Source organism: Brassica napus, chromosome A7, assembly GCF_020379485.1.
Source record: "Brassica napus cultivar Da-Ae chromosome A7, Da-Ae, whole genome shotgun sequence".
Classification (NCBI taxonomy): domain Eukaryota; kingdom Viridiplantae; phylum Streptophyta; class Magnoliopsida; order Brassicales; family Brassicaceae; genus Brassica; species Brassica napus.
The window spans coordinates 15,381,406-15,399,837 of NC_063440.1; the positions used below are offsets into that span (position 1 = coordinate 15,381,406).

General features: G+C 33.8%; 4 protein-coding genes and 1 non-coding gene across 5 annotated transcripts; 2 read left to right on the plus strand and 3 right to left on the minus strand.

Moving 5' to 3' along the window:
- Positions 1 to 5,198: 5,198 nt before the first annotated feature.
- Positions 5,199 to 6,233, plus strand: LOC106352612 (histone H2B.3). Its single transcript, XM_013792234.3, has one exon. It carries the CDS (start codon positions 5,627 to 5,629, stop codon positions 6,074 to 6,076), a length of 450 nt encoding a protein of 149 aa, XP_013647688.1. The 5' UTR covers positions 5,199 to 5,626; the 3' UTR covers positions 6,077 to 6,233.
- A 773-nt stretch (positions 6,234 to 7,006) lies between these two features.
- Positions 7,007 to 7,078, plus strand: TRNAC-GCA. Its single transcript has one exon. It is a non-coding gene; the product is annotated as a tRNA-Cys (tRNA).
- A 1,945-nt stretch (positions 7,079 to 9,023) lies between these two features.
- On the minus strand, positions 9,024 to 9,603 carry LOC106352613 (histone H4). Its single transcript, XM_013792235.3, has one exon. The coding sequence runs from the start codon at positions 9,484 to 9,486 to the stop codon at positions 9,175 to 9,177; it is 312 nt and encodes a 103-aa protein (XP_013647689.1). The 5' UTR covers positions 9,487 to 9,603; the 3' UTR covers positions 9,024 to 9,174.
- Positions 9,604 to 10,459: 856 nt separating this feature from the next.
- Positions 10,460 to 12,840, minus strand: LOC106356635 (UDP-glucuronic acid decarboxylase 6-like). Its single transcript, XM_048736882.1, has 10 exons — positions 12,684 to 12,840; positions 12,519 to 12,592; positions 12,129 to 12,303; positions 11,953 to 12,044; positions 11,691 to 11,844; positions 11,539 to 11,616; positions 11,365 to 11,458; positions 11,198 to 11,264; positions 11,019 to 11,123; positions 10,460 to 10,939 (listed from the first exon to the last, which is right to left on the minus strand). The coding sequence occupies exons 2-10, from the start codon at positions 12,588 to 12,590 to the stop codon at positions 10,757 to 10,759; spliced, it is 1,020 nt and encodes a 339-aa protein (XP_048592839.1). The 5' UTR covers positions 12,591 to 12,592; positions 12,684 to 12,840; the 3' UTR covers positions 10,460 to 10,756.
- A 1,524-nt stretch (positions 12,841 to 14,364) lies between these two features.
- LOC106352614 lies at positions 14,365 to 18,220 on the minus strand. The gene is made up of 3 exons (XM_022688905.2): positions 17,358 to 18,220; positions 16,342 to 16,509; positions 14,365 to 16,242 (listed from the first exon to the last, which is right to left on the minus strand). The coding sequence occupies exons 1-3, from the start codon at positions 17,892 to 17,894 to the stop codon at positions 14,545 to 14,547; spliced, it is 2,403 nt and encodes an 800-aa protein (XP_022544626.2). The 5' UTR covers positions 17,895 to 18,220; the 3' UTR covers positions 14,365 to 14,544.
- Between the last annotated feature and the right edge of the window lie 212 nt (positions 18,221 to 18,432).

Consider the following 18,432-nt stretch of genomic DNA (forward strand, 5'->3'; position numbering starts at 1 on the left):
GACCCGAACCCGAAAGTACATCGGGTTGTACTGATTCTTTGAAGATTTACTAACCCCGACCCGAACCCCATAGAATCCGAACCAGTCCCGAACCGAACTTTCTTATAATCCGAATGAGGCTGATTTGATAAACCCAAAAATCGAGACCCGATTGGACAAAACCAAAACCCGATCGGAACCCGAATGTCCTTCAGGCGTTGTATTTACATAATGTATCTAAACAATGCTTAGTTTATCTTTGGGCTAGTATATACCATGTAGAGTATGTTTAACAGTATATAACAGTTGTAATCTAACTAAAAAAAAATTCAATTTTAATACGCAACAGTGCAAACGAACAAGAAGATTCTTAAAAGGCAAATTGGATAAAGGAGAAATATAAACCGCATCATATGTTAATGTTGTCCATACAATGTAGAGGGGTATTTAATCCTCAAACAGAATCCACAAAGTACAAATTAACAACCATGCAAATTCTTGCTGATGGCCTTATTTCCTAAACTGAATTTCTCTTAACGCCCACAGTAGAAAAAGACTTGTACAGTTTGTCAAGATAAGACCTGTTATCGATAACGAGATATAACTATAACTTGTTGATCAAATCGTACTCCGATATATACTTCTAAACTGAATAGTCTTCAACAGATTTTCAGAACTATCGCTTTCGCCATCTCTATGAAACAATAACGGGGTCTTGTGTCAACTAAATTAATGGTTGGAAACAAGTATCAAGATTTTTTTTTTCAAATTATCTGCACTTTCGCAGTTGCCTCGCTAGTAGAAAAAAAGTACAGAGTACCGATTTTCTGTGGATAAGGCGTTTTAGTCGCGAAAGAATTAACGTGACTATATGTTTATATCAAATTTAAACTGTATCAAAATCATAGAAAATCACAATTTTGCCACAATAATTTTTGTGGCCAAAAGCATTGTTTTGCCATAAAATAATATTTTACACATGAATAAATTGTAGTTAATATGTGACTGTTTCAAAAAAAATATTCTAAAGATAAATAAAAAAATCAGAATTTAAATATATATATATATACTTATTTCATAAATTAAAATAAAATACAATAAATATAATTTTAAACCAAAATTGATTTATAAAACTAGAAGTGGTTTATAAATTAAATTAGTTTACAAAATTTAGTTTAAACTAATTACTGGTATATAAATAAATATCAAAACAAAACCAAATAAACAAAAAACTTAAATTTAAATCAAGTTTTTCTGCCTCCTTTCCGTTTTCAAGCTCAGCTGGCTCATTCGCCATAAAGCTTAGACTGTCTATACCGTCATCAATCTTGACACACCGGGGCTTTTTCTTAGGCGGCTGGCCACACCGGAACTTATTGCTTGTGAATGACTCATGCAACAAATAGAATGGGAGAGAAGTTGTTGTTATCATCATATTAAGCATTGATGTAGTCATCACTGGCATTTTCAGCATCCCACACGTCTGAGACATGGAAACTTGTCCATCTGAGACAGAGAACCTTCTTCGACGTCCAAGTTGTGAATTTCGTCTATGTTTGCGACTAAGGAAACAAAAGAAGGATACTACTGGGGATAATTAATCCAAGAGTAAGAACCTCCAAGTTAAAGTATGATGTCGTCTAGGTTTTTGGTTACGGCTTAAAGGTTATGGGTTCCAGGTCAAGTGATTCATCATGTTCAAAGATACTGAAAATATTCCTTAAGCTTAGGTAGTGAGATTAGATAGTAATGAATCTTTCTAAGTCTATTGGAATAAGGAAATATTATAATATCTATGGCTATCTCCAAGAAAAATGAAAATATTTTATTATCTAAAAAATAGTGAATATTTCATAATTCTAAGAAAGAGCCACAACCTTTATTATAAACTTAGGGTTATAACCCTAGAAAAGAGAGGTTGGTTCGTCAAACTCAATACTTTATCAATTCTACCGCCGCCAAGGCAAGAAGGCATGACTCTGATTGATATTGAGAAGCGACGTCTCATTCCTGCTATTCATAATTCTGCTGAGAAGCGACGTCTCATTCCCCTTATCTTTTGACTTTTGAGAGATAACCTATGCACTTTTGGTCGATCAGAGTCATACCTTCTCAGCAGAATTATGAATAACAGGAATGAGACGTCGGGATAACGAATCCAATAAGTTATGTCTGCAGCAAGAAACCGACCTTCTTTTCATGCCTCGACAATTTCTGGCTCCAAGCCGTTTTTCTCTTGCCTCCAAGTAAAACATAATATTTTATACTAAAGGGAGTTACTTCCATATTTCAGGATATAGAACGGTATAACCGAGCTCTCGACTCTTTAAAACATATAGAAATATGTTTTCTAATTCTCAGTGTCGGCTTGATAGGGAGGGCGGTCAATGCGGCTGCCTCATGACTTGTTCCAAATCCGATAATATCAGAAGTTTTGATTATCTTCAATAGCATATATGAACTAGATTTTGTTATCATTAAACACACAATATCACAAAATTTTCTAGTTAAAATATCAAATTAAGAATGTTTGTGTGAAAGCTTAAAGAATTTTTTCAGTAACGTTAAAATAATTTATTATTCTACTTTTAGCCAGTTAAGCGAAAACCTAATTTTTATCTATTTTTTTCTAATTTATGTTAAAATGGAGTAGAACACATATACAATTTTATTCTAGTTAAAACAAAAGTAAATACATTTATCCTACTTTACTATCTCTTCCACTTTTACTATAGGGATAATTGGTTGAGTTGTATAAACTGATTTAGCTTTAATATTTACTTGCAGTTTTTAAAATCACCGATCATGTTTTATATTAGTTTTTAAATGTACAACTAGAAAAATAAAAAAATTTGTAAAATTTTTATTTTCTAAAGCACAATTTTTGTAGCTGTAGAAAATATATTTTGATGTATCAATAAATTTTAAAACTACATAATTTACAGCTAAATCAAAAATTTATACAAACTAAATTATACAGTAAATTATATAGTTATAACTTATAACCCAACCAATCACCCATTTTTCCATTCATTTTTGCTTTTTATATTTTTTTTTATTCACTCCAACTTTCTCAGTAGCACCCTATAGAGTATAGAACCTTAAAAAAAGTTTTATCCAAGGCCCCGTGTTCATCTTAAGAGCATCTCCAATGTATAACTTTATTTGTTTCTTCAAAATGGAGTAAAAATAAAAATAGAGTAAAATTGCTCCAACCCTACTCAATTTTCCACTCCATAATAGAGTGATGAACAAACAAAAAATAGTTTACTCCATTTATAGAGTAAATTTCATTATGGAGTAAAATATGAAATTGGATTGGAGCATTCCTTATTCAATATTCACTTTTACTTTATTTTAGAAAAAAAAATGGAGTAGGGATGGCGATGCCCTAAACCGGTCGGCCCTGCTAATCATGTGTTATATAGAAGAGTGTTAATACACTTTGAATTAATGAGAAAATTGCATTTTGTACTTTGATTTCCTCATCTTTTTATTTTCTCTCAACGAGCTTTTTCCATTTTTCTTGACTACGAAACTTGATGTTATGTTTTATCACCATTCATAAGCGTTTCCCACAAATTAGAGAAACCGCATTTAACTTTTTGTTGTCAAATTATTAACATACCGAAAGATTAAAAAAAGGGTTAATTTGCCAAATAACCAATCTTGGAAGCATAATTAAGAATATGACAATGATTTTGACATTATTAAGTCAATAACATTTAGCTCAAGTTTAGTCGGTTATACCCTCTTCTGCTACAAGTAACCGGTGAATAAGTCACGTAGATGACGTTGAAGAAAATAAGGTATGGTCAATATTTACTGCGCACTGTTGAAAATGAAGACACCACATCCATCCACGTCATTTACATAACTACTTCATATGTTTCTGTGCTCAGTAAATCTGTTCATGAAAATAAATTATTCTTACAATAAATAGTATATTCCATTTATTTCTCACAATTAAATCGGACTGTTATATTTCATATCATCCAAATAGTATAAAAAATTTAACTATATCATAATCCCTAAATAATAAATTTGATCTCAAATCCACAAAGATCTAAATAATAAATCCTAAACAATAATCACTAAACCCTAATCAGTAAACCCTAAAACCAAATATAATCCATAAACTCATATATAAACTCTAAATCTAAATCTAAATTTTGAATACTAAAATTTAAACTATTATCACTAAATCCAAAACTCAACCCCCACTTTCCAAATACTAAACCCTAAATCATAATCACTAAACCTTAAATCCAATTATAGATCAAAAACCCAAGTATATACCCCAATCCCAAATAGAATGTAACAAAATACATAGTATAGTATATATTGGTGAACAAAATAGAACACTTTTTATTAATCGTCAAATGAAACGATACATGATAGGGTCACTAAACCCAAGCCTTAACCACCACCTTTCAAATACTAAATCCTAAATCCTACTCATTAAACCCTAAATCCAAGTAGATCCCAAACCTAAATAGAATGGAACAAAATATATAGTATAGTACATATCGAGAACGAAATAGTATATTATTTATTAATCGTCAAATGGATACATGATAGAGTCACTAAACCCAAACCTCAACCCCCACCTTCCAAATACTAAACTCTAAATTTTAATCATTAAACCCTAAATCCAAGTATAAACCCTAAACCCAAATAGAATGGTTAGTACAGATTGGAGAACAAAATAATACATTCTTTATGAATGCTCAAATAAAAAGATACATGGTAAAAAAAATAGTAACAGACTAATTCACATTATATAACATGAACATAACACTTATAATATATATTGGTTTATATTTCTATTCCTTATGCATATAAATAGAATAGAACATAATGTTAGAAAAAATGTTTATCTTCTCCGATCAACTAAAGCAGTATAACTACCAGCTCCAAAATCGAAATTTACAAGCGTTTAAGTATGGTCTTCACGAACTGTTGAATCTCGAAGTGAGAAATTACTCACAGAGACGGTACGATTGTTGCGACTTTCGAGTTCAGAAGCCGTGAATCCTTTGTCTCCCATCTCCAACAAAGGCGTCACAATCGGGCTGGTACTCCACAAACGTCGCTGGTAATATACTCGGTGATTTCAGTGGCGGACAAAATGGAGAAGAAAGCATTAAGCTTTCACAATTATTATCATTTACAATTTGTGTCAAAAGAAAAGACACGTTTACTTCTCTAGAATAAATAAAAAATAATTTATATTTATTTTCTTTCAGCAGGTTACACCGGTTGTATACAAGGGTAAAAATGCATTATTACATAATAGACATAAAGTATATTGGTATAATAGGGCAATTGGTCACTGAGTTAATTATAATTTTTTTGGACGTCATACAGTGCAATTTCTCTTAAAAAAAAGCGGGGATCCACGTCACCGATCCGAGAAGAAGAAACACTTATCCAAAACGTCCGTTCACAGCCGTTGATTTAGAAACGATAATATCGTCCATCCAACGGACAACCATGTCTTACATCAGCAATCCCCGTTAGCTATTCTTATCCAATAGAATACGTTTCTTCTTCCTTCTTAACATCTCCACACCCTTGAGAGATCTCCTCATCGCAAAAACCTAAATCTCTTTCTTTCCCCAAAAAAAAAACCAGATCAATCAAGATGGCACCAAAGGCAGGAAAGAAGCCAGCAGAGAAGAAACCCGCCGCCGCCGCCGAGAAGCCAGCCGAGGAGGTAGCCGAGAAAGCCCCGGCGGAGAAGAAACCAAAGGCCGGGAAGAAGCTGCCGAAGGAGGCCGGGGCTATCGACAAGAAGAAGAAGCGGAACAAGAAGAGCATCGAGACGTACAAGATCTACATCTTCAAGGTGCTGAAGCAGGTCCACCCTGACATCGGGATCTCGAGCAAGGCCATGGGGATCATGAACAGCTTCATCAACGACATCTTCGAGAAGCTCGCCCAGGAGGCCTCGAAGCTCGCTAGGTACAACAAGAAGCCCACGATTACTTCGAGGGAGATCCAGACTGCTGTTAGGCTTGTTCTCCCCGGTGAGCTCGCGAAGCACGCTGTGTCTGAAGGAACCAAGGCCGTGACTAAGTTTACTAGCTCTTGAATGGTGTTTTCGTGTTTTAGGGGTTCTAGATCTGGTCGCTTTTGGTTTTATCTACTTTAAAAAATCGTATGGGTTATGCTTATCTAGTTTTAATGAGTTTGGTTTGTAATTGTGGAAGAACATATGTTATCGTTTAATGAATCTCTTTGTTCAATAATTTGTTTGCAAATTACTCGAGTTGTTAGCTTAGTCTATGCTCATACTTCGCTAACGCATCAAGATTATATAAATATGACTGGTAAAATGTGTATGACGTGTGACAAAGAGATCCATACTCTTATTGTCTTTTGCGGGGAATTTTACGAAATGGAATGGTATTTGTGACAACTATTAGTAACCATATTTTATAAATCCTTCGTAATCAAAGAAATAAGAATAACCAGGTTTGTAACTCCCATTAGCATCATTCTATAATCTGGTGACAATTCTCAACCATTGGTTGTCCGCTGCTCTATCAAGATATGATATTACCTCTTCATATTAAAACTAGCGGTGTACATCTCTGTCGTTCGAATAGTAAATTAAAACTTCCTTGTTACAATTGTAATCAAACACCATTATCTAATCATATGTTATATTGGTATTAATTCGTAAACAGATGGTAAATTTGTAATTCTGAACAGTAGTTCGCTAAACGTGCAAGCGTCCTCTCTCAGCACTCTTCTTCGTCACACACGCATACGTCGCTGCATTAGTTTCTCTAATCCTACCGTGTTTTTGGATCAAAAGCTACATAACTCGTTTCAGTGTTGCTATTCTTGATTCATCCAATGTATAAAACTATACGCAGAGCCTCTAGCTTAATAATTAGCATCCAATGCAAAAGTTTTAAGGATTATATAACTACTCTCTTTAAGCTCCTCCCATTATTATCAGTCATGTTTTTAATTATCCATGATATTACTTTATAATTCGTTGTTAAAACAATAAGGGTCCTTAGCTCAGTGGTAGAGCAATTGACTGCAGATCAATAGGTCACCGGTTCGAACCCGGTAGGGCCCTTTCTTTTTCTTTTTCCTTATTTTAATGAAGCTATGCATCTTATTCGGATCTGACGGAAGTTTACAAGTTTTATCCTGGACTGATCACGTGTCATGCGATTAAAATAGCGTCCAGCCTGGTTTCATGCGTGGTTTTATTTCAATACATCTGAAAGTTTTAGACTCCCACCCAGGTCTGGCGCCAAACAAAACATGTGAAAATTTTAGCCTTCCCGCTTCAGTTTTCACAACATTGAAAAACGATAGACATATTGATTTTCCGACATAATTATGAATCATCTTCGCTAAAATCAGAGTTTATTAGTAACAACTCCACAACGATAATGCTTTTGTAAAGAGATGAATTTTTGTTGACTATAAAATTTCATCACAAACTTGTTTCTAGAATCACGCCAATAAGCTCATTCTTCACTTTTTCGTCAACACAAAGAAGCCAAGTTTCAGACCACAATACAGCAGAGCAAATGTTATGACATCATGAACTCATGACTCGCCGATTGACAAAATTTAAGAATCATCAATATCGTATTATTTGAGAAGAATAAAGCATCAATCGCAAATTTGATAATTATATAGAAGGATTTGGCAAAAACTTGAAAATTAGTAATCGAACTTTCATTACACAAAAAGATAAACTTTAATAAAAAACTAGATTTTGACCCGTGCAACCGCACAGGTGTTTGTTTTCATTTTTCTATACATAAATTATTGTTTAGAACATAAGTGGTATATATTTTTAATGTTAATCATATATTTAAATATTTATATAACTATTTCAAATATAATAATTTTATAATTTACATGTTATAATTAATTAATTGTTTAAACTTTATGTATTTACCACTTCTTATTATATATTTATCTTATTGTATTTGCATTTAGTTATTAAGAAAATTAATATATTCATGAGAAAATATATTTAAAAAATATTTTGCATTTAATTTATGCTAAATTCTGACCCGTATTTCAAAACTGGATTTCTTTTTACCAATATTTTTATGCTTAATCATTTTAGATAATTTATTATTGTATATATAAAAGTGTAAGATATATTAATTTTTAGACATGTATTATATAGTTTGTTAATTTTAAGTCGTTCTATCATCATATTATATTTTAAATAAATAGTTTATATTTATGAAAATAAAATTTATAAATTTATCAATTGAATATAATTTTATCATATTTATTTTAGTATAATAATTATATTTTAACATGATCATGATTATAAAAATAGATAATATAGGATATAATTTATTTATTTTCATTTCTAAACGATAACTTAAAATACATTAAGTTATTGTTTAAATATTACACAGATTTATTAGAATTTTTTAAATATAATATATAAATGTATATTATATTTAAAATGAAAATATATTATGATTAAAGTAGTTACAAAGATTTTATATTATTAACTTTAAATAAATACATGTTAATTTTTATACATGTATTATATAGTTTGACAATGTTAACCCATATTACCAACATATTAGATTTTATTTTTGAACATAAATATTTTATAATTACGAAAATAAAATATATAAATATATAAATTTAATACAATTTTATTATATTTAGCTCAATATAATAATTTTAATTTAATATGATTGATTATGATTATATAATAACTAAAATATCATAGATTTTTTTATTTTTCATTTTATATAACTGAATATATTAATGTATAATAATATTTTAAGCTAATTTCGAAATTAGTGAAAATATTTAAATATAATTCCAAAAATGAAGATCTTGTAAAAATCTTTTTAAACAGATTTGTTAGAATTTTAAAATAAATATATCTTATATTTAAAATAAAAAGATATCAAAAAATACTATGATTAAAATATTTTAAAAATTATATTTATTATTAGTCTGAATTAAAGTATAGTATGAATTTTTATGTATATGTCTATTAGGTCCATTTTTAAAAAAATCACACATGAATCAAGGTTGTGACTTCTATTTTAATATATAAGATAGTGCAATTACCCAAACGCTAATAACAAACCAAGAAACGAACCAACAAAAAAGTAAACCGACTTAATCAGCAGCAACAGCACCACCCAGAAACCAAACCGAAAACAACCGATTTTAACCACCGAATCCATAGAGAGTGCGACCTTGCCTCTTCAGAGCATAAACAACATCCATCGCCGTAACCGTCTTCCTCCTCGCGTGCTCAGTGTAAGTCACGGCGTCTCTGATCACATTCTCGAGAAAGATCTTCAAAACTCCTCTCGTCTCTTCGTAGATCAAGCCGCTGATCCGCTTCACGCCTCCTCTGCGAGCCAGTCGCCTAATCGCAGGCTTCGTGATCCCTTGGATGTTGTCTCTGAGAACTTTCCTGTGTCTCTTCGCTCCTCCTTTTCCCAATCCCTTTCCTCCTTTTCCTCTTCCTGACATTTTTTTTGAACTTTCTAGGAAAATTTAGATGATTTGAGGGTTTTAGATTCAGATGGTGAGTTATAAAGAAGACGACTATCTTAGATAATCAATCGTGGCCGTTCGATTTATTTTCTTATTGTACGGCTAAGGATGGCGATCCGAGAGAATGTATAAGAAAGGATATGCATCGTCGATTACTGATGAATCAACGGTTGTGATTTGCTTCTTAGGTAAAATCGATGATTGTGCTTTTCATTTGTTGGACCGTGTAACTCGACCAAGTTAACCGGGACGGTTATGGATGTGTTTGTTATCTGGAGTGAAGCGATGTCGTTTTGATGGTTTCGGTTTTCAAGTCGTTGAGATCAAAACTCTTGTGCATCTTCTTTATATGTTCCGACACTTATTTATTTTATTTTTATTTTTATGTTCCGACACTTAAAAGGCTCCACTGATTGTAAATTGCCGGGCGATGTAAATACTGAGACATACGTGAGATCTATTTATCTTCGAGAACTCGTACAACACACATCAAACGAGTGCCGTGAGTCACTGTGAGTGATACAAAAACATAATACGTTCTTGAATGGTCACACTATTGGGCTTTTACATAAAACATCTTGTATGTTACAAAATATCAACGGCTTCACTTTTACGTCTGTGCATCACCAAGCCACCAATCATTACATTCAAAACTGTATGCTTGATTTATCTGTAACTATTTAAACGGAAATATTCAAGAACAAAAACTCTGGATTTTAACCTGTTTCGAATGACTCGAAGAACTCTTGAGGGTTCAACTGGAATGCATTTTTATAATAGAAACTTTATGAATACTTAATTTCTTCTTATTCCACAAAATGTTCACCTTCTGCAATAAAAAAAAAGAAGAGCATTTCATATTATTTTTTGTCATTCCAAAAAAATAACAACATTTTTTTTTGTAAATACATTTTACATAAAAATAGTTCCGAAACAAATGGAATACTTATTCCGTCCAATTGGATTCCACTAATTATCATTCCTTTAGTTCTATTTATTCATTGAGATCGATCATTCATCTGGACTACAGTACAAGCAAAAATAGTATGAAATATTACAGTTTTCACAAGATCAGTGTCAGTATATGACTAATTTTGCAAAAGAAAAAAAATGCAGAAAGCATCTCATTGATCACCAATAAAACTCCAAAGTAATAACCACACCACTCTTGAAAATGTCTTATTCCCAGTAAACTCAAAAATGACTGATAAAAACACAAAATTTAAATGAAATTTTAAAACACAGTTCATTTCTTGAGAACGCCAAGCCTGAGACGAAAATCTTCTTCCATAAGAGGAAGCCCTTCACGGAGCTTCACCTTTGGTTCCCAACCAAGAACTTCTTTAGCTTTGCTTATATCTGGTTTCCTCTGCCTCGGATCATCCGGTGTATTCTCCACCATCTTTATCTCCACGTCCGGTTTTATAAGCTGCATCAAAATCTCAATTCTCAGTATAATCACATTTACATGAAAAACAAAATAACAACAAAGACAAATGCTAACTAACCTCTTTAACCGTCTCAGCAAGTTCAACCATCGTGAATTCGCCTGGATTACCTATATTGATTGGTCCGGTTTGGTCTCCTTCCATCAGACGCATTAGACCATCAACCTACAATACCAAAGTTGTGAACTATGTAACAATTTTCTATATACATCTTTGCTATATAGAATGGACAAACATACCATGTCTGAAACATAACAGAAACTTCGGGTTTGTGTTCCCGGTTTCTGAACAGTTAGGGCTTCTCCTCTGCAAAACCAAACATTAGTCTAGGATAGTAAGATTCAACTCAATCTTTACCTGGTTAGCAAAAAATAAATAAATACAAATTCAAGAACTTGATTTTCACCTGAGAGCCTGAGCAATGAAGTTGCTCACGACACGACCATCATCAATGTTCATACGAGGACCATATGTGTTGAATATTCTCGCTATGCGTATTTCTACAATAACCCAATAGCAATAATAACTAATTAGCTAACCAAAAGTATTCAAAGAAATAGAATATGATGGTATAATTTACCAATCCCATGTTGCCTATGGTAATCATACATCAGAGTCTCTGCAACACGTTTTCCTTCATCGTAACAGCTTCTAACACCTGCATCATGATCCATTTATGTTAGGTAATTAGTAGCTTAGAGATTATTACGATTGAACACTGTAATCACTTACCGATGGGGTTTACATTTCCCCAATAGCTCTCGGTTTGAGGATGAACAAGAGGATCACCGTACACTTCAGATGTGGAAGTAAGCAAAATTCTTGCTCCAACTCGCTTAGCTAGTCCCAACATGTTAAGTGTGCCAATCACATTTGTTTTTATCGTCTGTCATTAAAACAAAAGAAAACCCTGATTATTATGATCATAAATCATAAACATTAGTCATGTTTTGAGTTAATGATTTTTTTTTTCAGTTAATGAAATTTAACAAACCTTAACAGGATTGTATTTGTAGAAAATTGGAGATGCAGGGCATGCTAAATGGTAGATTTGATCAACCTCGACCATGAGAGGTTCTGTCACATCTGAAAATTAATAAAAGGAGTTAGTTAATTAACGCATTTGTTTTTTTTTTCTCTATAGTAAGGTGATTAAAAAGAAGATAATACCATGACGAATAAGCTCAAATCTTGGATGACCAATCCATTTCTTGAGATTGTCTTTTGTTCCTGTGAAGTAATTATCAGCGACGATTACTTCATTCTTTTCGTTTTGCATCAATCTATCAACCAAATGTGAATCAATGAATCCAGCTCCTCCTGTCACCAAGATCCTCGTATTTGACTGCAATTTTGAAAACCATCCAAGCACATTCAGTTTCAACAATCAAATCCATTTATGTGAGACTGAGATCTAAATACAAATCGAGTATCAACTTATGACTTTTGACTTAATTACACATTATACTAAAATATTACACATTATACTAAAAACTTTACTGCATTTTAAAACTCAATATTGATTCTAGAGATTTGAAAGAATATTTTGAGAGAATAAACCTGCAAAAACTTAGAATTACGCAGAGGAGAAGGCATCGGTGGTGGCTTCGTCGTCGTTCCATTCGTTGCCATCTCTGCAAATTAGAAAAACATAATCACAGATTATCAAATGAACATACACATGCATATTTACATCAATCACAAGCATTAGAGAACTAATTAAACCTGATGATTAGCTAGCAGTTAGGAGCTTGATGAAACGAAAACTGTACACAACTAGTCTTCTAGTCTCGATGATGTACTACAAGAACAATATAAAATCGATATTTATAAGCATATTTACATTTTTTTAAAATCATATGAAACATGAGATGAGTCCCACAAGATTTGTTATCTACGCTAAAAAAACATGGAAAAAAAGAAAATTCCCTACCAGAAAAGTGAGAGGAATAATCCAATCAACAGGATTGCACCAAACCCAAATTTTAGTTTGGTTCACCAAACGTCGCTTACAAATTAAGTTTTAACAAAAAAACCTTATATCAAGAATGAAAAAGATAGATCAAAAAGAAAACAAAGACTCAAAGAGTTTTGACTTTTCACCATTCTAGACTTGTCTAGCTTAAACAAGGAAGACCGCAATAAGTTATATGGGTTTAAGGATTTTTATGGATCTTAAGTTTCGAGATCTGCGAGACGTTTAAACAAAGCATAGATTATTAACTATATATTGACGGAGGTTTACATGAGATATGCGCCATAGGAATCGAACCATTGTTGTTGCGCTAAACGAATTTACCTATGGCACCTTTTTCTAAAAATTATTCGCAATTTATCTAGAATAAATCTTTTGTTTTGCTTTAGTCGATACCATACAGCATTTTAGGGGTTAATTTAATTAGTCGAAACAAGCAGGATGTTAGCAGATTATAGTTTTTTTTTTCTTCTTCAGATTATAGCTTCATTATATATAGGAGACATTCCGAAAATGACTATACGAGCTCGTTACATTTTGCCATGACCCAAAACTATAAGAGAGCAAACAATGAATACAAAAATAAAAATAAAAATTTTAAATTGAAATAATAGAAATACTAAAATATATCTATTATATTTTAATTTATATTATAAAAAATTAAAATTAAAATCTTTTCTATAATTAAAAAAAATATATTTTAAAAATATATTTTTTATATTTATTGTCATATTATGATGTTTAAGATTTTTGTAATTATATAAAATATAATTATTGTTAATTTGTTATTTAACCGCTGTTGTATTTGGTGGTTAATCAGTCAATGTTGGCTATTTGGCATCGTTGGAGTCCACGGATTCAGTGGTTGACTTGACACTGTTGTTAATTAAAAAAAAACAAATATCAGGTTTAAGTATTACTAAATCTTGAAGTAAAAAGAGTGAGAAGGGTAAGTGCTCCTGTAGAAAGAAAAAGGAACATACCAACAAGATTTCCACACATATCGGGTATTTTAATTTGGGTTATGTTTCGGATATCAGGTATAACTGATCGGGATTAGTTATCCAGAATGCTCATAACAAAAGTAGTTCAAGTTTTTTACATTTTGGTTTTGTTTCGGTGCGGTGCGGGTAAAATGCTATGCTTAGTCACTTTGATTTTTTTTATATAAGAGCATGATTAACCCGGAGTTTTTAGGATGGTGTTCTTAGCGGAAGTTAAGAAATTGTTTCTTAATTTTTAACTAAAAAAAATTAAAAACCGATTCTTAAATAAGAATTTTATGAACTGGTTCTTAGTTTTTTTAGTTAAAAGTTAAGAAACTGTTTATTAACTTCCGCTAAGAACCCCACTTTAAGAACTTCAGGTTAATCATGTTCTAAGACGAGAAAAGCTTTACATGCCCACAAATATTGAAATTGGCCCAACATATAAAATAGAAAAATAAACTTTTTGTTTGTTTAGCCTTAGCATAATTGACATTGTTATTGGTATATAACCACACAACCTTATTAACAAGAAGAGGAAAAAAAGGCAACGTTTTTTATTTTTTATTTTTTTGGAACGTTTTCTTCTTGCAGACGCCATTTGTGATATCAATGGGAATTACGTTTATTTGTACAAAGAACGTATTTTGCAAGAGATCTCATGCAAGTTAACGTGGCTCGAAGGATTCTCCGACTGCACAACCTCTTTAACCATCTCCTCAATTTCTATTGCCTCTTGCCCCATTTTCTCCACACAAAACCCTAATGCACTCAAACTCAACACAACCTCACTCTTGTCCACTTCAACCTCTTCTCTTTCTTCTTCCGCACGGAACATACCATCCGCAACTCCTCTGCAATGCTGGAGATACGTATTTAGAATCTTTTCTGGCTCGCTCTCGGGGCTTGAGAAACTAGGGTTTGGTGTCTTCCCCAACTCAATGTCCCATGAGCTATTGTCGTTCTTTACAAGCGCCTTTTCGAGGGCGTCCAGTGATTTGAGAAGAGTAATTTCCTCAAAAGATTTGGCTAAAATACCTATGCTTTGTGTTAGACTCTTGAGATCTTTGTCTACGTCTCTAAGATTCTCCTTGCACTGTGGTGATTTTCCTTTTCCTTGTTCTCCAAGAAACCCTATCGCGTGACTGCTGAACTCCAACAGATCAGCCATTCTACACAATGATTTGAACAGCTTTTCGTAGCGAGAAGCGTTAAAAGGCGAAAACCAGAAACTCGGCTCAGCTTGTGCTTCTTCCGTAGACTTCTTGAGCGCATTCAGATGACTTCTCAGCTTCTTTTGACTCTCCACGATCTCCGCTTTACTCGGTTTAGCTCCAAACAAGCTCGCACACTCGTACAAAGCATGAAAGCTTCTAGAGAGCTCGAGTTTTGCCACATTAGCGGCTCGCGTGGGCTGCAAGACAAGCTCCACCATGATCGAACAAGACAACCCGATAAAAGTCTCGATGATTCTGTCGATCGCAAAGTCGCTTGGCCCTCCAAAATTTTTCCTCCCAAGAATCAAAACGGCTCCTATCGCCGCAGAGATTCCTCCGGCTTGTCCGTACATACGGCTCTTGCTCAAGAAGGCGGAGAAGATAAACCAAGGAAGCAAAGAAAGAAACCTAACCGTCAAAAACCTCTGAAACACAAAACAACCCATCACTCCGTACACGGTCCCTATCACTGTCCCTTGTGCCTTCACGTTCGCCACTTTAAACGTCGCCTCTCTTGCTGCCGCGAAGCTGATCGCTACTGGTAAACCAGCCCAATACCCGTTTGGCTTACTATACAACGACCCTAGAAAAATCGCTAAACCTAACGAAAGCGATAACTTTATCGCCGGCATAACATTCTTGCTGTCCCGACAACTAATCCAAGACCTACTCTTGGATTTGACTGAGCCCTTGTTCTTCTCCTCCGGTTTTGCTTTGTTCTCCTCCGGTTTAGCCGTTGAGATGGTTTCGAGGAGCCTAAGGCAGAACAAGAAGAAGTAAAAGGGCAAATCTTGAGATGTTTCCGGGATTTCTTGAAGTTTTTGGAGGCACTCGTTTGGTTTCTCTAGATCCGTTTCTGGAGTTACTGACGGTTGGGGGATGTTGTTTACTCGTTTGATTGCGAGAATCACACGTTCTTGCATGTTCTTGATACCATCTTTGACTTCTCCCGCAAGTAAACTTGAAGGTATAGGAGTTTTGCTTGCTAATACCATTTCCATTCCTCTCAGAGCGATCTCCATGCTTTGCAGTTTCTCTCCTTTGTTATCATTCACGTTTTGCCATCTCCATATCTTAAATGGAAGCCTCTCCCATCTCATGCTTGGCTATATATATATAAACATTAGAATATTAGATATTATCCATCTACATTTATACTAAAATTAATTATGAGAAAAACGGAAATATGATAATTGGTTAATTACTTGGTAGCGTTTGATGGTTTGATAAAGCTTGGAGGACATACGAGACAATTCTCGAGCTTGTGAGACAGAAGCCATTGCGGAGGTTGCATCCTCGGCGCAAAAAGCTTTCATGTACAACTTCACTCGCGTCGTTACATTTTGACCAATCTCTTTGAAGCTTTGTTTCACCTGCCCATATGTATATTTAAAGTAAATTGATTTTGGTAATATCAGAGAGAATCCTATACCATACACGAGAGGGTTGATTCAGTACTATACACAGCATTTTACTATTAATGATGAGAAAATGTTTTATTATGATTTCATGGTCTATTATATTAGTTAATTAATATTGTAAAAGGGAGCCATATTTGTTTGTGATGCGACACAGCTTGTGCGCAATATCGGGAAGAATTAGGACAAAGTTTTAGGCGGTGGTTTCTGACATAAGAAAGATATAAACTAATGTGGTACGGAATAAAGTTACGAACACACTTTAAAAACCAACGTCAACATGTTTTGTGACTGTATAACCAAAGTCCACTTATTTATCTATTATTATGCTTAATTGCTTATTGATTACTTTCTTCTTTTGTTTTATCAGTTTATTTCGAACACGTATACAGATCTACAAGATACTTAAACTCTTAACAATTTTTTTTCTTTCCTTTGAAGCAATCCGCTACTTATAATATGGGAAAATTTATGTACCATTTTCTCACAGTCGTGAATGATCGAAATATAGTTAGTTTGAAGCAAATTGTGTAAATAAAAAAATGTTATCCTCCACTTTCTTAAGAAAAAGAAGAAGATGTTATTCCCATGCAAGATATTAAATTGTACATTAGATCTCGGTTCTTTATTTACATACGTTTTATTTGTATCTTATATATACTAAACATATTATTAGTGTTTGAAACAATCGAGACCATAGTTTTACTACTACGTATAAAGATAAATCTGTGCATTTAAACGTAAATAAGAACAGTTCAAAGTGTGTTATATATGTATGTATTGAGGGAGAGAGGAGGTGGTACCTCGCAAGTAGCCAAGCGAGGAAATGGAACAAGAAGTGCAAGAACGCATGCTATAACACCAAGCGCGGTGCTAGCTGCGACTCTAAGTGGGTGCATGACTGGCTCAGTCTCAGCTCCATTTATATAACCAATAACATAAATAAGAACAATCTGGCCAAGAGCGATCCGCTTAGCCACCAAATGTGTCAAATTATTTGGTAGCACCACCACGAACGCTGCTAAAGCCGCGGCTAAAGCAGTAGTTCCGGCCGTGAGCCGAGCTGGTCCTATAAGCCTTAGTGTAATGATAGCCGGTGCAACGCTCTGACATGTGGCGTAAAGGGCTAGCCAGCAGCCACGTAGTGTGTCGCCGAGCGTGGCGTCCGTAATGATGAGAATGACCGTGACGTAAGAAAACGCCGGGAATGCCACAAAACGGAGGATCCACTCGGGTCCGTAGAGTGTAGCCGCACCAACGATTGTGCAAGCTAGAGCTGTGCGGAATGCCGAGGCTAGGCACGTGCGCCACATGGCTCGGCCTCTCTCAGTCATTTGCATTCTTTATAGAGAGAAACCCGAGAAAAATTATAAGGAAATAAAAGCTTAGGCTTGGGAGCTAATCGTTTTTGTTTGGTAAGAATCTAATGTGTTGAGGTGTAACAATTAGAAATTAGGAGAATATGGAATAATTGAGAGGGAAGTGTATGCCTGTGTGACGATGAAGGGGCTTATAAAGATGTATCAATTTGATGAGTGGGTCAGTGCTCTCTTAGAGGACGTGGAAGTACACCAAATGGGTTCCACGTGCGTGAAAATTAATGGATTATTATGTAATGAGAAATCAAATTTTATCTTTAATCGATTAATTTCGTTTGAATAGATAGTGGCCATATATTATTAATCATACTTTGTACCTGTTAATGTGTTCTTTGCCTTTACCGGTCTTTACGGCTCGGAAATATTATAGGAACAAGATATAATACTATTTGACACAAATCGGTCTTAAATCACGTTTTCAACAAAAAGTAAAATGAATTTTGTTCTCGTATCTAATGAGGATTTAGAGTTTTAAAAGTTGGAGTTCTGATAATAACTT

Excerpts from the sequence above, each read along its gene's own strand:
- LOC106352613 (XM_013792235.3), bottom strand. The coding sequence starts at position 9,486 with ATGTCAGGAAGAGGAAAAGGAGGAAAGGGATTGGGAAAAGGAGGAGCG.
- LOC106352614 (XM_022688905.2), bottom strand. The coding sequence starts at position 17,894 with ATGCAAATGACTGAGAGAGGCCGAGCCATGTGGCGCACGTGCCTAGCC. Across the intron at positions 16,510-17,357 it reads CTCGCTTGGCTACTTGCGAG|GTGAAACAAAGCTTCAAAGA; the intron begins GTACCACCTCCT and ends ACATATGGGCAG. Across the intron at positions 16,243-16,341 it reads AAACCATCAAACGCTACCAA|CCAAGCATGAGATGGGAGAG; the intron begins GTAATTAACCAA and ends ATATATATATAG.
- LOC106352612 (XM_013792234.3), top strand. The coding sequence starts at position 5,627 with ATGGCACCAAAGGCAGGAAAGAAGCCAGCAGAGAAGAAACCCGCCGCC.
- LOC106356635 (XM_048736882.1), bottom strand. The coding sequence starts at position 12,590 with ATGGCAACGAATGGAACGACGACGAAGCCACCACCGATGCCTTCTCCT. Across the intron at positions 11,617-11,690 it reads GGGAAATGTAAACCCCATCG|GTGTTAGAAGCTGTTACGAT; the intron begins GTAAGTGATTAC and ends ATCATGATGCAG. Across the intron at positions 10,940-11,018 it reads TTGCTGAGACGGTTAAAGAG|CTTATAAAACCGGACGTGGA; the intron begins GTTAGTTAGCAT and ends ATTTTGATGCAG.